The sequence below is a fragment of the Chrysochloris asiatica genome, unplaced genomic scaffold (assembly GCF_000296735.1).
Source record: "Chrysochloris asiatica unplaced genomic scaffold, ChrAsi1.0 scaffold00009, whole genome shotgun sequence".
Taxonomy (NCBI): domain Eukaryota; kingdom Metazoa; phylum Chordata; class Mammalia; order Afrosoricida; family Chrysochloridae; genus Chrysochloris; species Chrysochloris asiatica.
The window spans coordinates 30,573,199-30,588,821 of NW_006408527.1; the positions used below are offsets into that span (position 1 = coordinate 30,573,199).

Here is a 15,623-nt window from a genome sequence, read left to right on the forward strand (position 1 = left end):
TGTTGTTGTTGTTGTTGTTGTTGTTAAGTGCCATGGAGTCGGGTCTGACTCATAGAGACCCTGTACAGGATTTCCGAGGCCTGTATCTTTACAGGAGCACAAAGCCCCGTCTTCCTCCTGCGGAACAGCTGGTAGTTTTGAACTGCTGACCTTGCGGTTCACAGCCTGATTCATAACCACTATGCTACCAGAACTCCTTAAGGGAAAAAAATCTGTCTTGGAAGAAGCATAGCAAGAATGAAAATGCTCTTTAGAAACAAGGATGCCAAAACTTGCTTCTAAATATATTCATGTATTTTGAAAATGTTATGAGAAGCTACTACTCCCTAGAGAAAGACATCATGTTTGGTAAAATCGAGGGTCAGCATAATAAGAGGAAAACCCTTAATGAGGTGGATTAACACTGTAGCTGTAACGATGGGGGTCTCATGGAGCAACAGTTGTCCAGACAAAGAAGGGCCAGGCAGTGTTTATTTTACATAGGGTTGTTGTTGTTGTTGCTAAGTGCCATCGAGTCAGGATCCAACTCATAGCGACCCTGTACAGAGTTTCCAAGGAGCAGCTGGTGAGTTGGAACTGCCGGTCTTAATGACCCAAACCCATGTTGCAGTCTACAGCATTAACCGGCAACGGGCCTCCTAACAACAACAGGTCAAGGGTTGTCAAACAAAAATCTTATTATACAGTATATTGCCTCCATAGAAAATTTCTAGTAAGATCTATGAAGTCAAGAACTTCACCTGTTAGGTTTATTGCTGTATCCTCAGAATTAGAAATAACTGAGCCATACTGGTGCTCAGTTAACATTATCACATTCAGAATTAATCATGTGTGCATTATGTGATAAAGTATGATTATCATATGATGACACAAAGATTTGGTCTGTAAGTCATATGGACATATCATTGCCACTGTGTCAGTATTTTACCCATGTTGTGTTGTTAAGTGCCGTCAAGTCGATTCCAACCCATAGTGACCTTGTATAGGGTTTCCAAGGAGCGGCTGGTGAGCTTGAACTACCAAACCTGCAGTTCAAATGACTTTGCGGTCTGGCACATTAGCCCATAGAATCCCTCAATATTATAAGTCAAGACTTGAATATTTTCTTCAGTTATTGTGGATTGAGAAATGATGACCATGAAACATTTTAGATTTCTAGCTTCAGATTTTTGCACTTTTCATTGTAATATTTTACTTTGCCATTTTGAGCTGTCTTTTGAAATTTTCTGTTTAGCTCTTTTATTTAATAATTTATTTCATTCACTTTAGCTTCTCTAAAGCTCAAGGGTAATTTTCAGACTCTTTGGACATCCATTGTGATGTTTTCCTTCTTCCCTTTTTAGTGACATTTTGCTTTCTTTATTTCTGAAGTTCTTGCTGTCATCCCAAAGCTCCCCTTATCTTTGGCCATTATTGTCTTATGTATCAAATATGTTCCTGAAGATGATCCCTAAATTCAGGTGGGATATACTCAAGACCATATTTTCACTGTTGTGGACTTGTTTTAATTTTCTGAAACTTCAACCTGAACTTGGATGGTCTGTTCCACAGCCTTGTATTGGCTGACGATATTGAGTGTCTTCATGTCTCTTCCCACAGATGTAGTCAATTTAACTCCTGTGTATCACTTCCTGGGTGTATAGTCACCATTTGTTTTGTTGAAAAAAAAAAATATGTTCTTGCAAAATTCTGTCATGTGATCTCCAGCGTAGTCTCTATCACCAAGGCCACATTTTCCAACTACTAATCCTTCTTCTTTGGTACCAATTTGTTCATTCCTATCACCAATAATTAACTGATCAATTTCAGACTGAAGAAGATGGTGGAATTTTTCATTTTCCTCATCATTGGTTTTAGTTGTTGGCATGTAAATTTGAATACTAGTGGTATTGAATGGTCTTCCTTGTAGATAGATGGATATTGTCCAATCACAGATAGCATTGTATTTCAGAATAGATCCTGAATTCCTCTTTTTGATGATGAATGTGTTGCCATTCCTGTCCATTTTGTTGTTTCCATCATAGTAAATCATATGATTATTTGATTCAAAATGTCCAATACTAGTTTATTTCAGGTCACTAATGCCTAGGATACTGATCTTTATACATTCCATTTCATTTTTTGATGGCTTCCAATTTTCCTAGATTCAAACTTCATGTATTCCATCCTCCAATTATTAATGGGTGTCTGCAGCTGTTCTTTGAAAACTTTGATCATCTACATCATTAAAATCTACTCTACTTTGAGGAGGCAACTCTTCCCAGCAGTATTTTTAGTGCCTTGCAACCTGAAAGACTCATCTTCTGGCACTATATCGGACAATGTTTCACTGCTATTCATAAGGTTTTCAGTGGTTACCACTTCAGAAGTGGTCTGCCCCCCCTTCATTCTAGCCTTAGTCTAGAAGCTCTGTTGAAATCTATCATGGGTGACCCTGCTGGTATTTAAAATACCATTGGCATAGCTTACAGCATTCCAGCAACACACAAGCTACCACAGTACCATAAACTGGTAGACAAGTGGTGGACTGGAGAAAGTAGCACTGTACAACTAAGTATTTTTCCATGAAAAAAGTATTTCTTTGTTGTGATGAAGAAAATCATGACCTCTCCTTTTTTACCCCTCCTATTTGATTTTTCCTATCATCATTTAAAATGCTTAAAACCAATTATTTGTATCTGTCTATCCCTGTCTCTCTGTGAGTATGTGGTTCTGTCTTTTTGTCTCTCCCTTACCACTTGCTGTTGTTGTTAAATGCTGTGAGTTGGTTCCCACTCATAGAGACCCTTTTATAGGGTTTCCAAGGAATGGCTGTTTCGTGGGAGAAAGATGAGGCTTTCTGTTCCAGTAACAGTTTACCACCTGAGAAACCCTATACAGGGTCATTATGAGTCAGAACTGACTCCACAGCACATAACCAACCAACCAAGAAGTGGCTAGTGGGTTTGAACTGCCGACCTTGTGGCTAGCAGTCCAGTGCTTTTCCTACAGTACCATATTCCCGCTAACTCCATGAATCCCATTTATTCCAAGCCATCATCCTCTCCCACTTGGATTTCTGTTCTGCAATGACTACTTAACATCTGTGAATTAAACTTGAAGGTCCAAAGTTCATTCATCAGAGAGGTACCAAAGTGGTGTATTAACAGGTAATTTGTTGTTTCTATTGTTGTTAGGTGTCCTCTAGTTGTTCTGACACATAGGGACTCTATGCACAACAGAACAAAACCCTGCCTAGTTCTGCGCCATCCTCACAGTTGTTGGTATGTTTGGGGTCCTGGTGTGGCTCTGTAGGATAAGCACTGGACCACAAGGTCAGTTTGAATCATAAGGTTGGTAGTTCAAACTCACCAACCGCTCCTCAGAAACACTATACAGACCCATTATGAGCTGGAACCAACTCGACGACACTTAACAACAACAGTTACTGTAGAGTTCTCTGTCTTTTGCTAATTCTGTTTGACTTTGATTATGTATTTTGAGGCTCCTTCACTGGGAACACATTATATTTATTATACTTATGTCTGCATGTTTAATAGACTTTTAATCATTATATAATACCATTCCTTGTCTCTTATGTTGTTTTTAACTTAAAGTATATTTTATCAGAAATTAATATTGCCACTCCTCCTTTTTTATTGTTGTTACCCTGATATTTTTCCATCTTTTGATTTTTAGTCTATTTTTGCCTTTCTACGTAGGTGTGTTTCTTGTAGAAAGTGTATCAAAGGATCCTCTTTTCTTATCCATCTCTGTCTCTTGACTGGTGCATTTAATCCATTTACATACGGTATAACTATCAATAGTTATGAATTGACTGCTGTAATTTTGTTATTTGTGTTTTTTTATGGGACTGCTGGTTTCATTGTTCCACATAATTTTCTGTGCTGAGTTCATATTGCTTGTGGGATTTTTTTTTTGACATTTTATTAATTGCTGTTGTTTTCAGTTTTATTTTATTTATTTATTTTTTTGGTGAGAAGTTTTATTAATTTTTGTCATGCTTATTCTGTAATCTGTTCATTTCTTTCCCAGTTTATAACAGTCTAGTTTATTTTGAAACCAATTTGACTTCCTTGCCATTTAGAAGTTCTGTAGCTATATTATTTCCTCTTTTTGCTTTGTAGCTGTCTTCATTATAAGCTGCTATCTCTGGTTTCCTATTCTCAGACTTTTAGTTTTATTTTACCTTGGATACTTATATAGCTGGAAAGTGCCATGGGCTGCCAAAAGAATAAACAGATCTGTGTTGGAAGAAGTGCAGCCAGAGAGCTCCTTGGAGGCCAGGATGGCCAAACTTCATGTCTCATGCTTCGGACATGTTGTCAGGAGGGACCAGTCTCTTGAGAAGGATATCATGTTTGGTAAAGGGGAGGATCAGAGAAAAAGAGGAAGACCCCAACGAGATGAATTGGCAAAGCGTCAGCATCAATGGGCTCAAATGTGGCAACAATTGTGAGGTTGGCCCAGGACTGGGCAGTGTTTTGTTCTGTTGTGCATAGGGTCTCTATGAGTTGGTACCAACTCGATGGCACCTAACAATAATAATGTAACTGGAATGACTTGTGGGTGGTGGTGTTACGCATGCAAATCTCAGACTGTTGTCTGTTGTTTTTGGTTCTGTGTCCCAAGAATTCCCTTTAGTATTTTTTGTAAAATTGATTTGGTTATTACAAATATCTTTAATATCTGTTTAACTGGAAATATCCTAATTTTACTGTCATATTTGAGGTTCAGCTTTACTGCCTATATGATTCTTGGAGTCCTGGTGTGGTATTTATCCTGGTAGGATAAACACTGGACTGCTAACCTCAAAGTTGGCTGTTCAAACCCACCAGATTTTCTCAGATACCCATTAGAAAGCTGCTGTGAGTTGAAACAGACTTGATACCACTCAACAACAAGAACATATGATTCTTGGTTAGCAATTTTTGTTTTCCTTTCAGAGTTTTATATATGTTATACTATTACCTCCTTATCTACATGGTTTCTTCAGAGAAATCAGAACTTAGATTTACTGGATATTATTAGTAGGTAAATTTTCATTTTTCCCAAGCTATTCTCAAGATTCTTGTATTTGGTTTTGAAAATTTTGGTTTTTATTGTTGTTGTTGTTGTTAAGTGCTGTCAAGTTAGTTCTGATTCATAGTGACTCTGTATAGGGTTTCCGAAGAACGTCTTGTTTATTTGCTTTGGGGTTGTTTCAAGTTCCCTCAGCTTCTTAAATGCTTATTTTCTCATCTTTCGTGATGTTAGGGAAGTTTTCTTTTAACAACTCCTTGACAGTTTTCTCTTTTTTTTTTTTTTTTCTTGTGAGTTCTTGTTCTGGAATTCTGATCCTGTATAAGATATTCCTCTAGATGGTGTGCCACATAAATCTTAGACTTTCTTCAGATGTTTTTCTCCCTTTTATTCTTTGTGATTGTTCTTTAGCAGACTAATATTGAGAGATAAATCGTCAAACTCACTAATTCAGCTTTCCACTGATTAAAATCTACTCATTTGCCATTTTGACTTATTATCCATTTCTGAAATCAGCATAAATCTTATATATTTTACTTGAAGATCTTGTATTGTTTCTAATTTTTTTCATTTATTTTGTCCATTTTTTCTTGTAGTCTTTGCCTGAATTCTTTGCAACTTTGTTCTGTTTTATCCTTGCTTTCATCTATATCTTTCTTGTTCTTTCTTCCAATACATTAAATGTACCGAAGTATCATTCTTTTGAATTATTTATTTATTTACCATTTTCCTCAAAAACATTTTCTGGCTACATCTTGATCACTTGTTTGAACATCTCTGTCTTGCTTCATGTGAAATGAAATTGCCTGTTGTCTTCAAGCCATTGTTCTATGTTTATTATATTTAATTGATTGTATATGGAGTATTCTTAGGCACTCACCACCTACAGTTGCCTTCTGTTAGGACTTACAGCCTTAGAAACCTTCTAGGTCAGTTATAATTTGTCACTATACATTGGAAATAATTTACCAACCGTGGGTTTGCTTTGGTTTATTAATCACGTAATAATTCTAACCAAGATTGGTGTTGTCAAAGACTTTGTTTTTATTGGTTAAACAAATCTGCTGTACAAGACCTCTTTAAAGTGTTCAAAGGCAAAGATGTCAATTTGAGGACTAAGGTGTGCCTGATCTAAACCATGGTATTTTCAATGGTCTTATATGTATGTGAAAATTGATAAGAAATATGTTTTTAGATTTTGGAGAAATTTGCCAAGTTTAGTTCTTTCTTCAGGAGCCAATAATGTCTGCAAATGAAGTGGCTCAAAGGATGTTGTTGTCATTGTTTAAGTGGCTCCAACTCATAGTGACCCTGTATAGGGTTTCCAAGGAGTGGCTGGGGAGTCTGAAATGCTGACCTTGTGGTTAACACTCCATGTCTATCCTACAGTGCTACACCAGGAATCTCGGATACTACGAGATGCTTTATATGCAAATAACACTGTGTCAGAACTGTTTTACTTAATTTTATCATTTCCATGTGTATGAATGCATTATTTGTATGGATCCATTACTTACATGGATATTATTTCCATAACAATGTCGTAATTCACTTTAAACACAAATTTAAGAACATTCACCCAGCCCCAAACTTACTTTCCAAAAGAACTGTGATTACTGAATTATGTGTCAACATAGCTTTCTTGTTGTTGTTGTTAAGTGCTATTGAGTCAGTTCAGACTCATAGTGATCCTGTAATAGAGTTTCTAAAGAGCAGCTGATGAGTCTTTGGGATTTAAGCAAGTGAGGCCCCTAAAGGCTGTTTGAACTTACTCACGGCACTTAACAACAACAAAGATTTTTTGCTTTTGTTTTGAACATCCTATAAAATTCACAATCTTGTAGCCTGCAAATCTTGTAGTCTGAGGATAAGTCATCTGAAGGACTTCACAAATTAAGAAGGGTATAGCCTTAACTGAGTATTTCAGAAGCATACATTGTTTTTAAGGAAAACAAATGATTCAGTGGTACTGAACTCTAAAAATTATTTGATTAAATTGCCTTGCGTAAGCTTCTTTGTATTCCACCAGTTCATAGTGACCCTATAGAATAGAGTAGAAATGCCTAAAGGGTTTCTAAGGCTGAAATCTTTACTAAAGCAGATTATCACATCTTTCTCCTGTGGAACAGCTGGTAGCTTTGAACCACAGATCTTCTGGTTAACTGCAGAGCTCTTTAACAATTGCACCACCAGGTCTTCTTGCAAAAATAATAGGATAGCTTACATCAGATATATCACATTATGAAGTCAAACATTTTGGGGGCTTTTGTGCTTTCTAGATACATTTATGCTGTGCTTCCTAAATATAGTGTAATTGGATAAGTTTTAACATTCATTATAAATATTCTTTCCTGGAATCAATGATTATGGCTGACTGGCTAGCTATGTGTCATTGAGTCGGTTCCAACTCATAGCTACCCTGTAGAGGATTTCTGAGGTTGTAAATCTTTACAGAGTAAAGTCTCATCGTTTTCGCATGAAGCACCTGGTGGACTTGAACTGCTGACCTTGCAGTAAGTTACCCAACATATAATCCACTATTCTGCCAGAGCTTCTGTAACCGCAGTTATTTTTCTAATACATAAGGAAAAATCAATTAAGCAAGTATCTTATCCAGTTCTTTCTTTCATAGAAATACTTTGTCAGTACAATGGATAAAGAGGTAGAAAATAAAGCTCTAAGCAGAATTAGATGCTTTCTTTTCATCTTCTATTGGAGCCCCAAATTAGTACTTGTCATGTATTCCCAATGATAGTAATTTGAAAATAGCCAAATGTACGTACATAGTTATGCTATAGGCTAGACTATAGCAATTTCTAGTTGATAGCTATATGGTTTGCACATAAACTACTCTATAATAATTCCTGAAATTTTCTGTAAATATAACACACTTGGGACTTATTTATCTTCTAGATGAAATGAATGATCATCAAAGTACCCTCTCCTATATCCTGATTAACCCATCTCCAGATACCAGGATAGAGCTGAACGATGTTGTGTAAGTTGATTTCATATCTTATGCAATGCATTTATTCCTAGGAAGCTACCAATTTACTTGATCTTTTATTTTTTTTATCTAGTCTTATTATTTTGTGATGTAAATTCTTAGAAAGTCTAAGTTGCATTGTATTTTTTCTATAAATCCATTCATTTGCAGTGTGTACTATTACAGAAAGTATTGTTGAATGGTAACAGCAAAAAGGAAGTAGATAACAACATGGTTCCTGTATTCTGTGCACTAATATATTTGAGAAACATGAGAAAATACATGGAATAAGAGAGCAACTCAAAAGAAAGCCTGAAATTGTCCATATTACCTAGTTTTATATGTGCCAGAATTCCTAAAAGCTTAAATAAAATAAGAATTTTTTTAAAAACCTATGGAAAAATTTTGCTCCATTGAAAAATATATTTAGTACATTTACAATTCTGATAGCATGGCCTTAAAATTGTGACATAGAGTTGAACAAAACATTTTCCATGGCTTCAAATTACTTACATTCTAGTTAGCAAAACTATAATTTAAGCATGTAAATTGAATGTCACTTTAGTATGACTTTGTCACTAATAAATAAAGTATCAAATGTATGATAGACAGTGTTTTTCTAAATTTAAGAACATTTTGTTTTGAATAAAAGAGATTACAAAGTATGTAAGATGTGAACTAGCCTAAAAAGGAAAGACAAGATCTGTGTACTGGGGAACAGAGAACATTCCAGTAAAGGGAAATGGCTTGATAAAACAGATTATGTGGGCATTAGTAATGTGTTTTAGTGGCAGTACTATGTATTCATTCTCACCTGGTCTTCCTCAATTGACAGCTGCTACACACGTCAGCTAAATTATATGGTGGCTGACATAGAATTTGGAATAATTGCATTGAGTCCTGGTATGGTGCTGTAGGATAAACACTGGCCTGCTAACCACAAGGTTGGTTGTTCAAACCTACTAGCCGCTCTTTGGAAAGACTATACAGGATCACAATGAATTGGAAACTACTCAATTGCACTTATCAGCAACAACTATATAATCTAGTTTTACTGGAGTAGAAGTTTTGTATTATTTTCATTTCTGTGGTAAATGTTAGAAAAATATATTAGGCCTGACTCTAGAAAGCCTTAAATGACCAAATAAGAATTTAAATGTGACTTAATAGGCAGGTTCTTATTTTGGAACTGTAGCATAAGTATTGAACTGCTGCCCACAAGGTCAGTATTTCAAAACCACCAGTCGCTCCTCTGAAACTCTATTCAGGATTGCTATGAGCCAGAATTAACTCAATGGCACTTAACAACAACAATTGGCAATAGGCAGCATTTAGTTGTATATGAACAAGAAAATAATGAGGTTTATTAAAGGGACTTGTAAGCTAGAAGATAAATATATAAACAGCATCTGCCCTTTAGGTACATGGTTGTGAGTCAGGGCTGATTGAGATGCTTATTCAGTATTAGTGACATTAAATAAATGCCAAAAATCTAAAAAAGATCTCCCTTTTAGATTAAGAAAATAAATACTAAGTTCAAAGGGTAGGAAGAGTGGGGACAGTTTGTGATGACGAGCATAAAATGGATCCCAGCAAATGGTTTATAACTAAAACTACTACTAAGCAAAGCTATTAGATGTCTCCTTTGGGGCTTTGCCAGCTTAGTGGGAGTGTATAGCAGTGGAAAGGGTTTTATTGTTATTAAAGCAACCTTGATGGGTACAATAAAATTGATTTGCAGGATGGGAGCATAAATAATTTCTTTTGGAAGAATCAGCACTGGGCTAAAAGTAGAAAACACTAGAAAGATGTTTACTTGTGCTATATTGACTATTCAAAAACATTCGACGGTGTGGATCCTGGCAAACTAGGATAACACTGTGAAAAATGAGAATTGCAGAACATTTAATTCTGCTCATTAGGGATCAATGCCAATAGACAGTTGTTATAATAGAAGTGAATGGTTCATAATCAGAAAAGGTGTGTTCCAAGGTTGTATCCTTTCACTGTACTTATTCAATCTTTATGCTAAGCAAATAATCAGAGAAATTGGATTATATAAAGATGCACATGACCTCAGGATTGGAGAAAGACTCACCAGTAATCTGTAATCTGAAGATTGTACAACCTTGCTTCCTGAAAGCAAAAAGGAATTAAAGTATTTATTGATGAAGATCAAAGACTACAACCTTCAGGATGGATTACACCTCAATGTAAAGAAAACGAAAATTCTCACAACTGGACTACTAAATAACTCAATCCTCACAGCTAGACCAATAAATAACATGTTAAATGGAGAAAAGATTGAAGTTTTCAAATACTTCATGTTGGTAGGATCTAAAATCAATGCTCATGGAAGCAGAACTCAACAAATCAGAAAATGTATTTAAATAGGCAAATTTGCTGTAAAAAAAAACCTCTTTAAAGTGTTAAAAGAGTAAAGATGTCACTTTTAGGACTAAAGTGGGCCTAACTCAAGTCATGGTATTTTCATTCATCCCATATGCATGTAAAAGTTGGACAATGAAGAAGAATGGAGAAGAATCAATGCATTTGAAATATGATACTTGAGAAGAATACTGAAAGTACCATGGACTGCTAGAAAAACAAAGAAATTTGTCTCAGAAGATTTACAGCCAGAATGCTCCTTAGAAGCCAGGATGACTAGACTTCATCTCTCAGACTGTGGACATTTTATCATGAAAAACGAGTCCCTGGCCAAGAACATTATTATAGGTAAAATGGAAGGTCTGTGTAAAAGAGGAAGACCCACCAAGAGATGGATTGACATGGAGCAGCAACAATGGACTCAAACATAACAATTGTGAAGATGGCAGTTGTTTTTGTACACAAACTCCATGGCACCTAACAGCATTAACAACAGAAGAATTAGCACAAGGCCAGTTTCTGTCAGTAATGTTTAAAGAAGTACCAAATGTCCAAATTTCCACTCTGCTAAACCCTTCCATAATCTCAGGCATCAACTGCTCCTCCTCATTTCAGTATTGCCCTGCCCATCTTTGCATTCCATAATTCTCTCCAATGTCTCATAGAACTCATGAACTTTCAAGAAAATAATTTACACAGTTGTGTTTGCTGGCAAGTTCCGATTGGTGAGTCAATTTTCGGTCTGGAGGTCTCTCCCAACTCTCAAGGCTTCAGGGGCTGAGAAACCCAAATTGATATATCAGACAATAGGCTGCAGGTTCAAATCCCAAGATCCAGAGGTCAGACAAAGATGACCCAAAAGCAGGATTCAGAGCTGGAGTGGGAACTTGGCTAGAGTCTTCCTTGAATATTGGATACAGAGCACAACCTCAAGGAAATTAAGCATGGTGAGTTGAGTAACATAGTCTAGTAAGACAAGAAGTCAAGGTACATCCCACCCTAATACTGCCTTATTAATGTCACAGCCAACTAATTGCAAAATGGGACCATAATCACAGGCATAGAAGCTAGTACTTACAATGCGTCACAAAATGGACTACTCTATCTAGAAGATCCATGTTTAGTAGTAAATCTGTGCACCACGATGGATTATGGTTGAGATGGTTCTAGGAGTAGAGAAAAAAGTAAAAAATGTATTATTAGGCTTGTGGGGGATAACACCAAGAAAATGGGTTATAAAGAAAGGTTCCTATGCAAAAGAATTTACAAAGTGTTAACTGAAAAACATCAGAATGTGGAGGTAATTTCCCATGTGGTAACGGGAAGGATCATTGTCTGAAAACAAAAGAGAGACAGTCATTGGGCTTTAGCTATATTATTTAAGGTGTTAAGTAAAAATGTCTAGAAAAAAGGTAGAGATACAGGACTAGAAAAGAAGCTAGTTTATATAGAAAATTATTACTTTTCATCTTCTAGATGAATAACGCTACAATAGGGAGTAAATATTCCAAAGAAGACATACATAAAGAGGAAGAGAAAAAGAATGAATATTGATCTGCTGAATAGTTTCTGTTTTTATGAAGAATGCATGTCAAAACTTGTTAGGAAAATATATCAGCGGAATAACTTTGACCCAAAGTCCATGTAAAAGGATTCCTAGCATTCACTTAAGTTCCCACTAGCAAGTATGATAATAATGCATTGTGTAATATAATGTTAAGGAGCTCTGGTAGCGTAGTGGTTACAAATTGGGCTGCAAACCGCAAGGTCAGCAGTTCGAAATTACCAGCTGTCCCGCGGGAGAAAGATGAGGCTTTCTGCTCCCGTAAAGATTTACAGCCTGGGAAACCCTATACAGGGTCGCTATGAGTCGGAACTGACTCCAAGGCACATAACAACAATAACAACAATCTAATGTTAAGGTTAGAATATAGGAGTTTGGGGAAATTAGATGCATGGTGATTTGGGCTGGTAGAGTTCCTATAGCCCATGTGCTTTGTTTTAGGTGCCATCGAGTTGGTTCTGACTCATATGCACCACAGAAAGAAACACTGCTCAGTCCTGTGTCAACCTCACAATTGTTACACTTCAGCACACTGTTGTTGCCACTGTGACAATTCATCTCATTGGGAATCTTTCTCTTTTTCTGTGGCCTTCCACTTTACCAAGCATGATGTCTTTCTCTAGGGTCTGGTCCTTCCTGACAATATATATCCAAGGTATATGAGACGAAGTCTCACCAACCTGGCTTCTAAGGAGCATTCTAGTTGTATTTCTTCCAACACAGGTTTGTTTGTTTTTCTGGCAGTCTGTGGCACATTTAATATTTTTCTCCAGCAGCATAACTCAAATTCATCAGTTCTGTTATGGCCTCCCCTATTCATTGTCCAACTGTCATATGCATATGAAGTTACTGAAAATGCCATGACTTCAGTCATGCACATGTTAGTCTTCAGATTGACATCTTTGTTCATGAATACTTTGAAGAGGCCTTGTGCTGAACAGATTTGCCTAGTGCAATAGATCATATGATTTCTTGACTGCAGCTTCCATTAAGTGTTGATAGTGGATCCAAGCAAAATAAAGTCTTTGACAACTTCAATCTTTTCTCCATTTATCCATATGTTATTTATTGTTCCAGCTATGAGGATTGTTTTCTTTACATTGAGGTGCAACACATACCGAAGGCTTTGGTTTTCATCAGTAAGTAGTTTAAGGCCTCTTCACTTTCAGCAAGCAAGATTGTGTCATCTGCCTATTACAGACTGTTAATGGGTCTTCCTTCAATCCTGATGCCATGATATTTATTTATTTATTTATTATATAATCCAATTTCTCAAATTATTTTGCTCAGCATACAGATTGAATAATTATGGTAAATGAATACAACCCTGGCACACAGCTTTCCTGATTTTAAACCATTCAGTGTCTCCTTCTTCTGTTTGAACAACTGCCTCATTTTGTATTTATGTACAGGTTACTCATGAGCACAATTCAGTGTTCTGGAATATCCATTCTTTCCAATGTTGTCCATACCTTTTCATGATTCACACTGTCCAAAGCCTTTGTATAGTTAATAAAGCAAAAGTAAACAGACATCTTTCTTGCATTCTCTGCTTTCAGCCAAGATCCATTTTATGTCAGCAATGATAGTCCTCATTCCACATTCTCTTCTAAATCTGTCTGGCAGTTCACTGTAGATGTACTGTTACAGTCATTATTTAATTATCTTTAGCAAAGCTTTACTTGCTTGTGATATTAGTGATCTTGTCCAATGATTTCTACATTCCATTAGGTCATCACTCTTTGAAATAAGCAAAAATATAGGTCTTTTCTAAAAATTTGGTCAAGAGGTAAACTCTCTTCCAAATTTCTTGGCATAGATGAGTGAGTGCTTCCAATACTGCATCATTTTGTTAAATCATTTCAACTTGTAGTCCATCAGTTTCCTGAGCTTTTTTTGTTGTTTTTTTTGCCAATGCCTTCAGCACACCTTGGACTTCTTCCTTCAGTACATTGCCTCTTGATCATATGCTGTCTTTACATGGAGAACATCGACTATTTCTTCCTGCTATAATGACACTGTGTATTCCTTCCATCTTCTTTTGACGCTTTCTGCATCACTCAGTATTTTGCCCATGTTGTGGTTGTTAAGTGCCGTTAAGTCAGTTCAGACTTTTAGCGACCTGGTATAGAGTTTCTGAAGAGCGGCTGGTGAATTTGAACCCCTGACCTTGCAGTCCAGTGCTTATTTTACAGCATCCACATCAGGAATCCATTTTGGTCAGAGAATCCTTCAATATTGCAAGGTGAGGCTTGAATTTTTTCTTCAGTTCTTTCAGCTTGGTAAATGCTGAGTGTGGCCTTCCTTTTTGGTTTTATAACTTTAGGTCTTGGCATATTTCGTCGTAATAGTTGATGTTGTCTTCTTGAGCTGCCCTTTGATTTGAAATTTAATGTTCAGTTCTTTTGCCTCCTTGTTTCTTCCATTTGCTTTTGCATCTCTACGCTGGAAAGCAAATTTTAGAGTCTCTTCTGACATCCATTTTGGTCTTTTCCTTCTTCCTTGTCTTCTTAATGACCTTTTGCTTTCCTCTTGTATGATGTTCTTTATGCCATCCCATATCTCTTCTGGTCTGTTGTCATCAGTGTCTAATGTATCAAATCTATTCTTGAGATGATCTCTAAATTCAGGTGGAATATGTTCTAGGTCGTATTTTGGCTCTGGTGGACTCTTGTACTTGTTTTAATCTTCTTCACCTTCAGCCTTAACTTGCATATGAGCAACTGGTGATTAAGTTCCACAGTCTGCTCCTAGTTTTGTTTAAATGATGACATTGAGCTTTTCCATTGTCTTTTTTCTTTTCCCCCAACAGATACAGTCAATTTGATTTCTGTGTATTACATGTGGTAAATTCAATGTATATAATCATCTTTTATACTGTTTTAAAAAGGTACTTATGATGAATAAGTCATTGGTCTTGCAAAATTCTATTGTGTGACCTCCAGCATGATTTCTATCACTAAGGCCATATTTTCCAACTTTCCTCTTTATTTCCTGCCTTCAAATTCCAATTACCAATAATTATCAATACATCTTAATTGTATGTTTCATCAATCAAGAAGTTGCTAGATTTCTTCTATTTCATTATCATTGGTTTTAGCGGTTGGTCCGATAATTTGAATAATAGTGGTATTAATGGGTCTTTCTTTTTTAGGCCTATGGATATTATCCTATCACAGACAGTATTGTACTTCATGACAGGTTTTGAATGTTCTTTCTGATGACGAATGTGCACCATTCCTCTTCAATTTGTCATTCTTAGCTTAGTAAACACTATGATTGTCAGATTCAATTCATGAAAATCTTTAAATGATTGGAACATATCTATGCTTTACATGGCTTTCTACTGCCTGTCATAGAGGCTTTACTCTATCTATTATAATAACAAAACCAAACTGTTCTATTTTTCTTGCCTGTATACCTATGTTGTTGTTAAGTGCCGTTGCGTCAGTCCTACCCATGGCGACCCTGTGTAGGGTTTCCGAGGAGCAGTTGTTTAGCTTGAAACTGCTGACCTTGAGGTTCAAATGGCTTTGCAGTCTGGCACGTTAACCCACAGTGCCACACCAGGACTCCCCTGTATACCTATACTTAACTAAAAAACAATAATTATTCAGTCTGCCACTATGAACTCATTCTTATTATAACTCTTTTCAAATAAAT

General features: G+C 36.3%; 1 protein-coding gene across 1 annotated transcript in view; it reads left to right on the forward strand.

Annotated features, from left to right (window-relative positions):
- The window catches only part of KCNT2 (potassium channel, subfamily T, member 2), a 728,083-nt gene that overhangs the window by 707,316 nt on the left and 5,144 nt on the right, over positions 1-15,623 (forward strand). Inside the window, exon 25 of the mRNA XM_006834237.1 lies at positions 7,936-8,020. Within this exon, the coding sequence (XP_006834300.1) occupies positions 7,936-8,020 (85 nt within the window). The remainder of the gene's footprint in view (positions 1-7,935; positions 8,021-15,623) is intronic.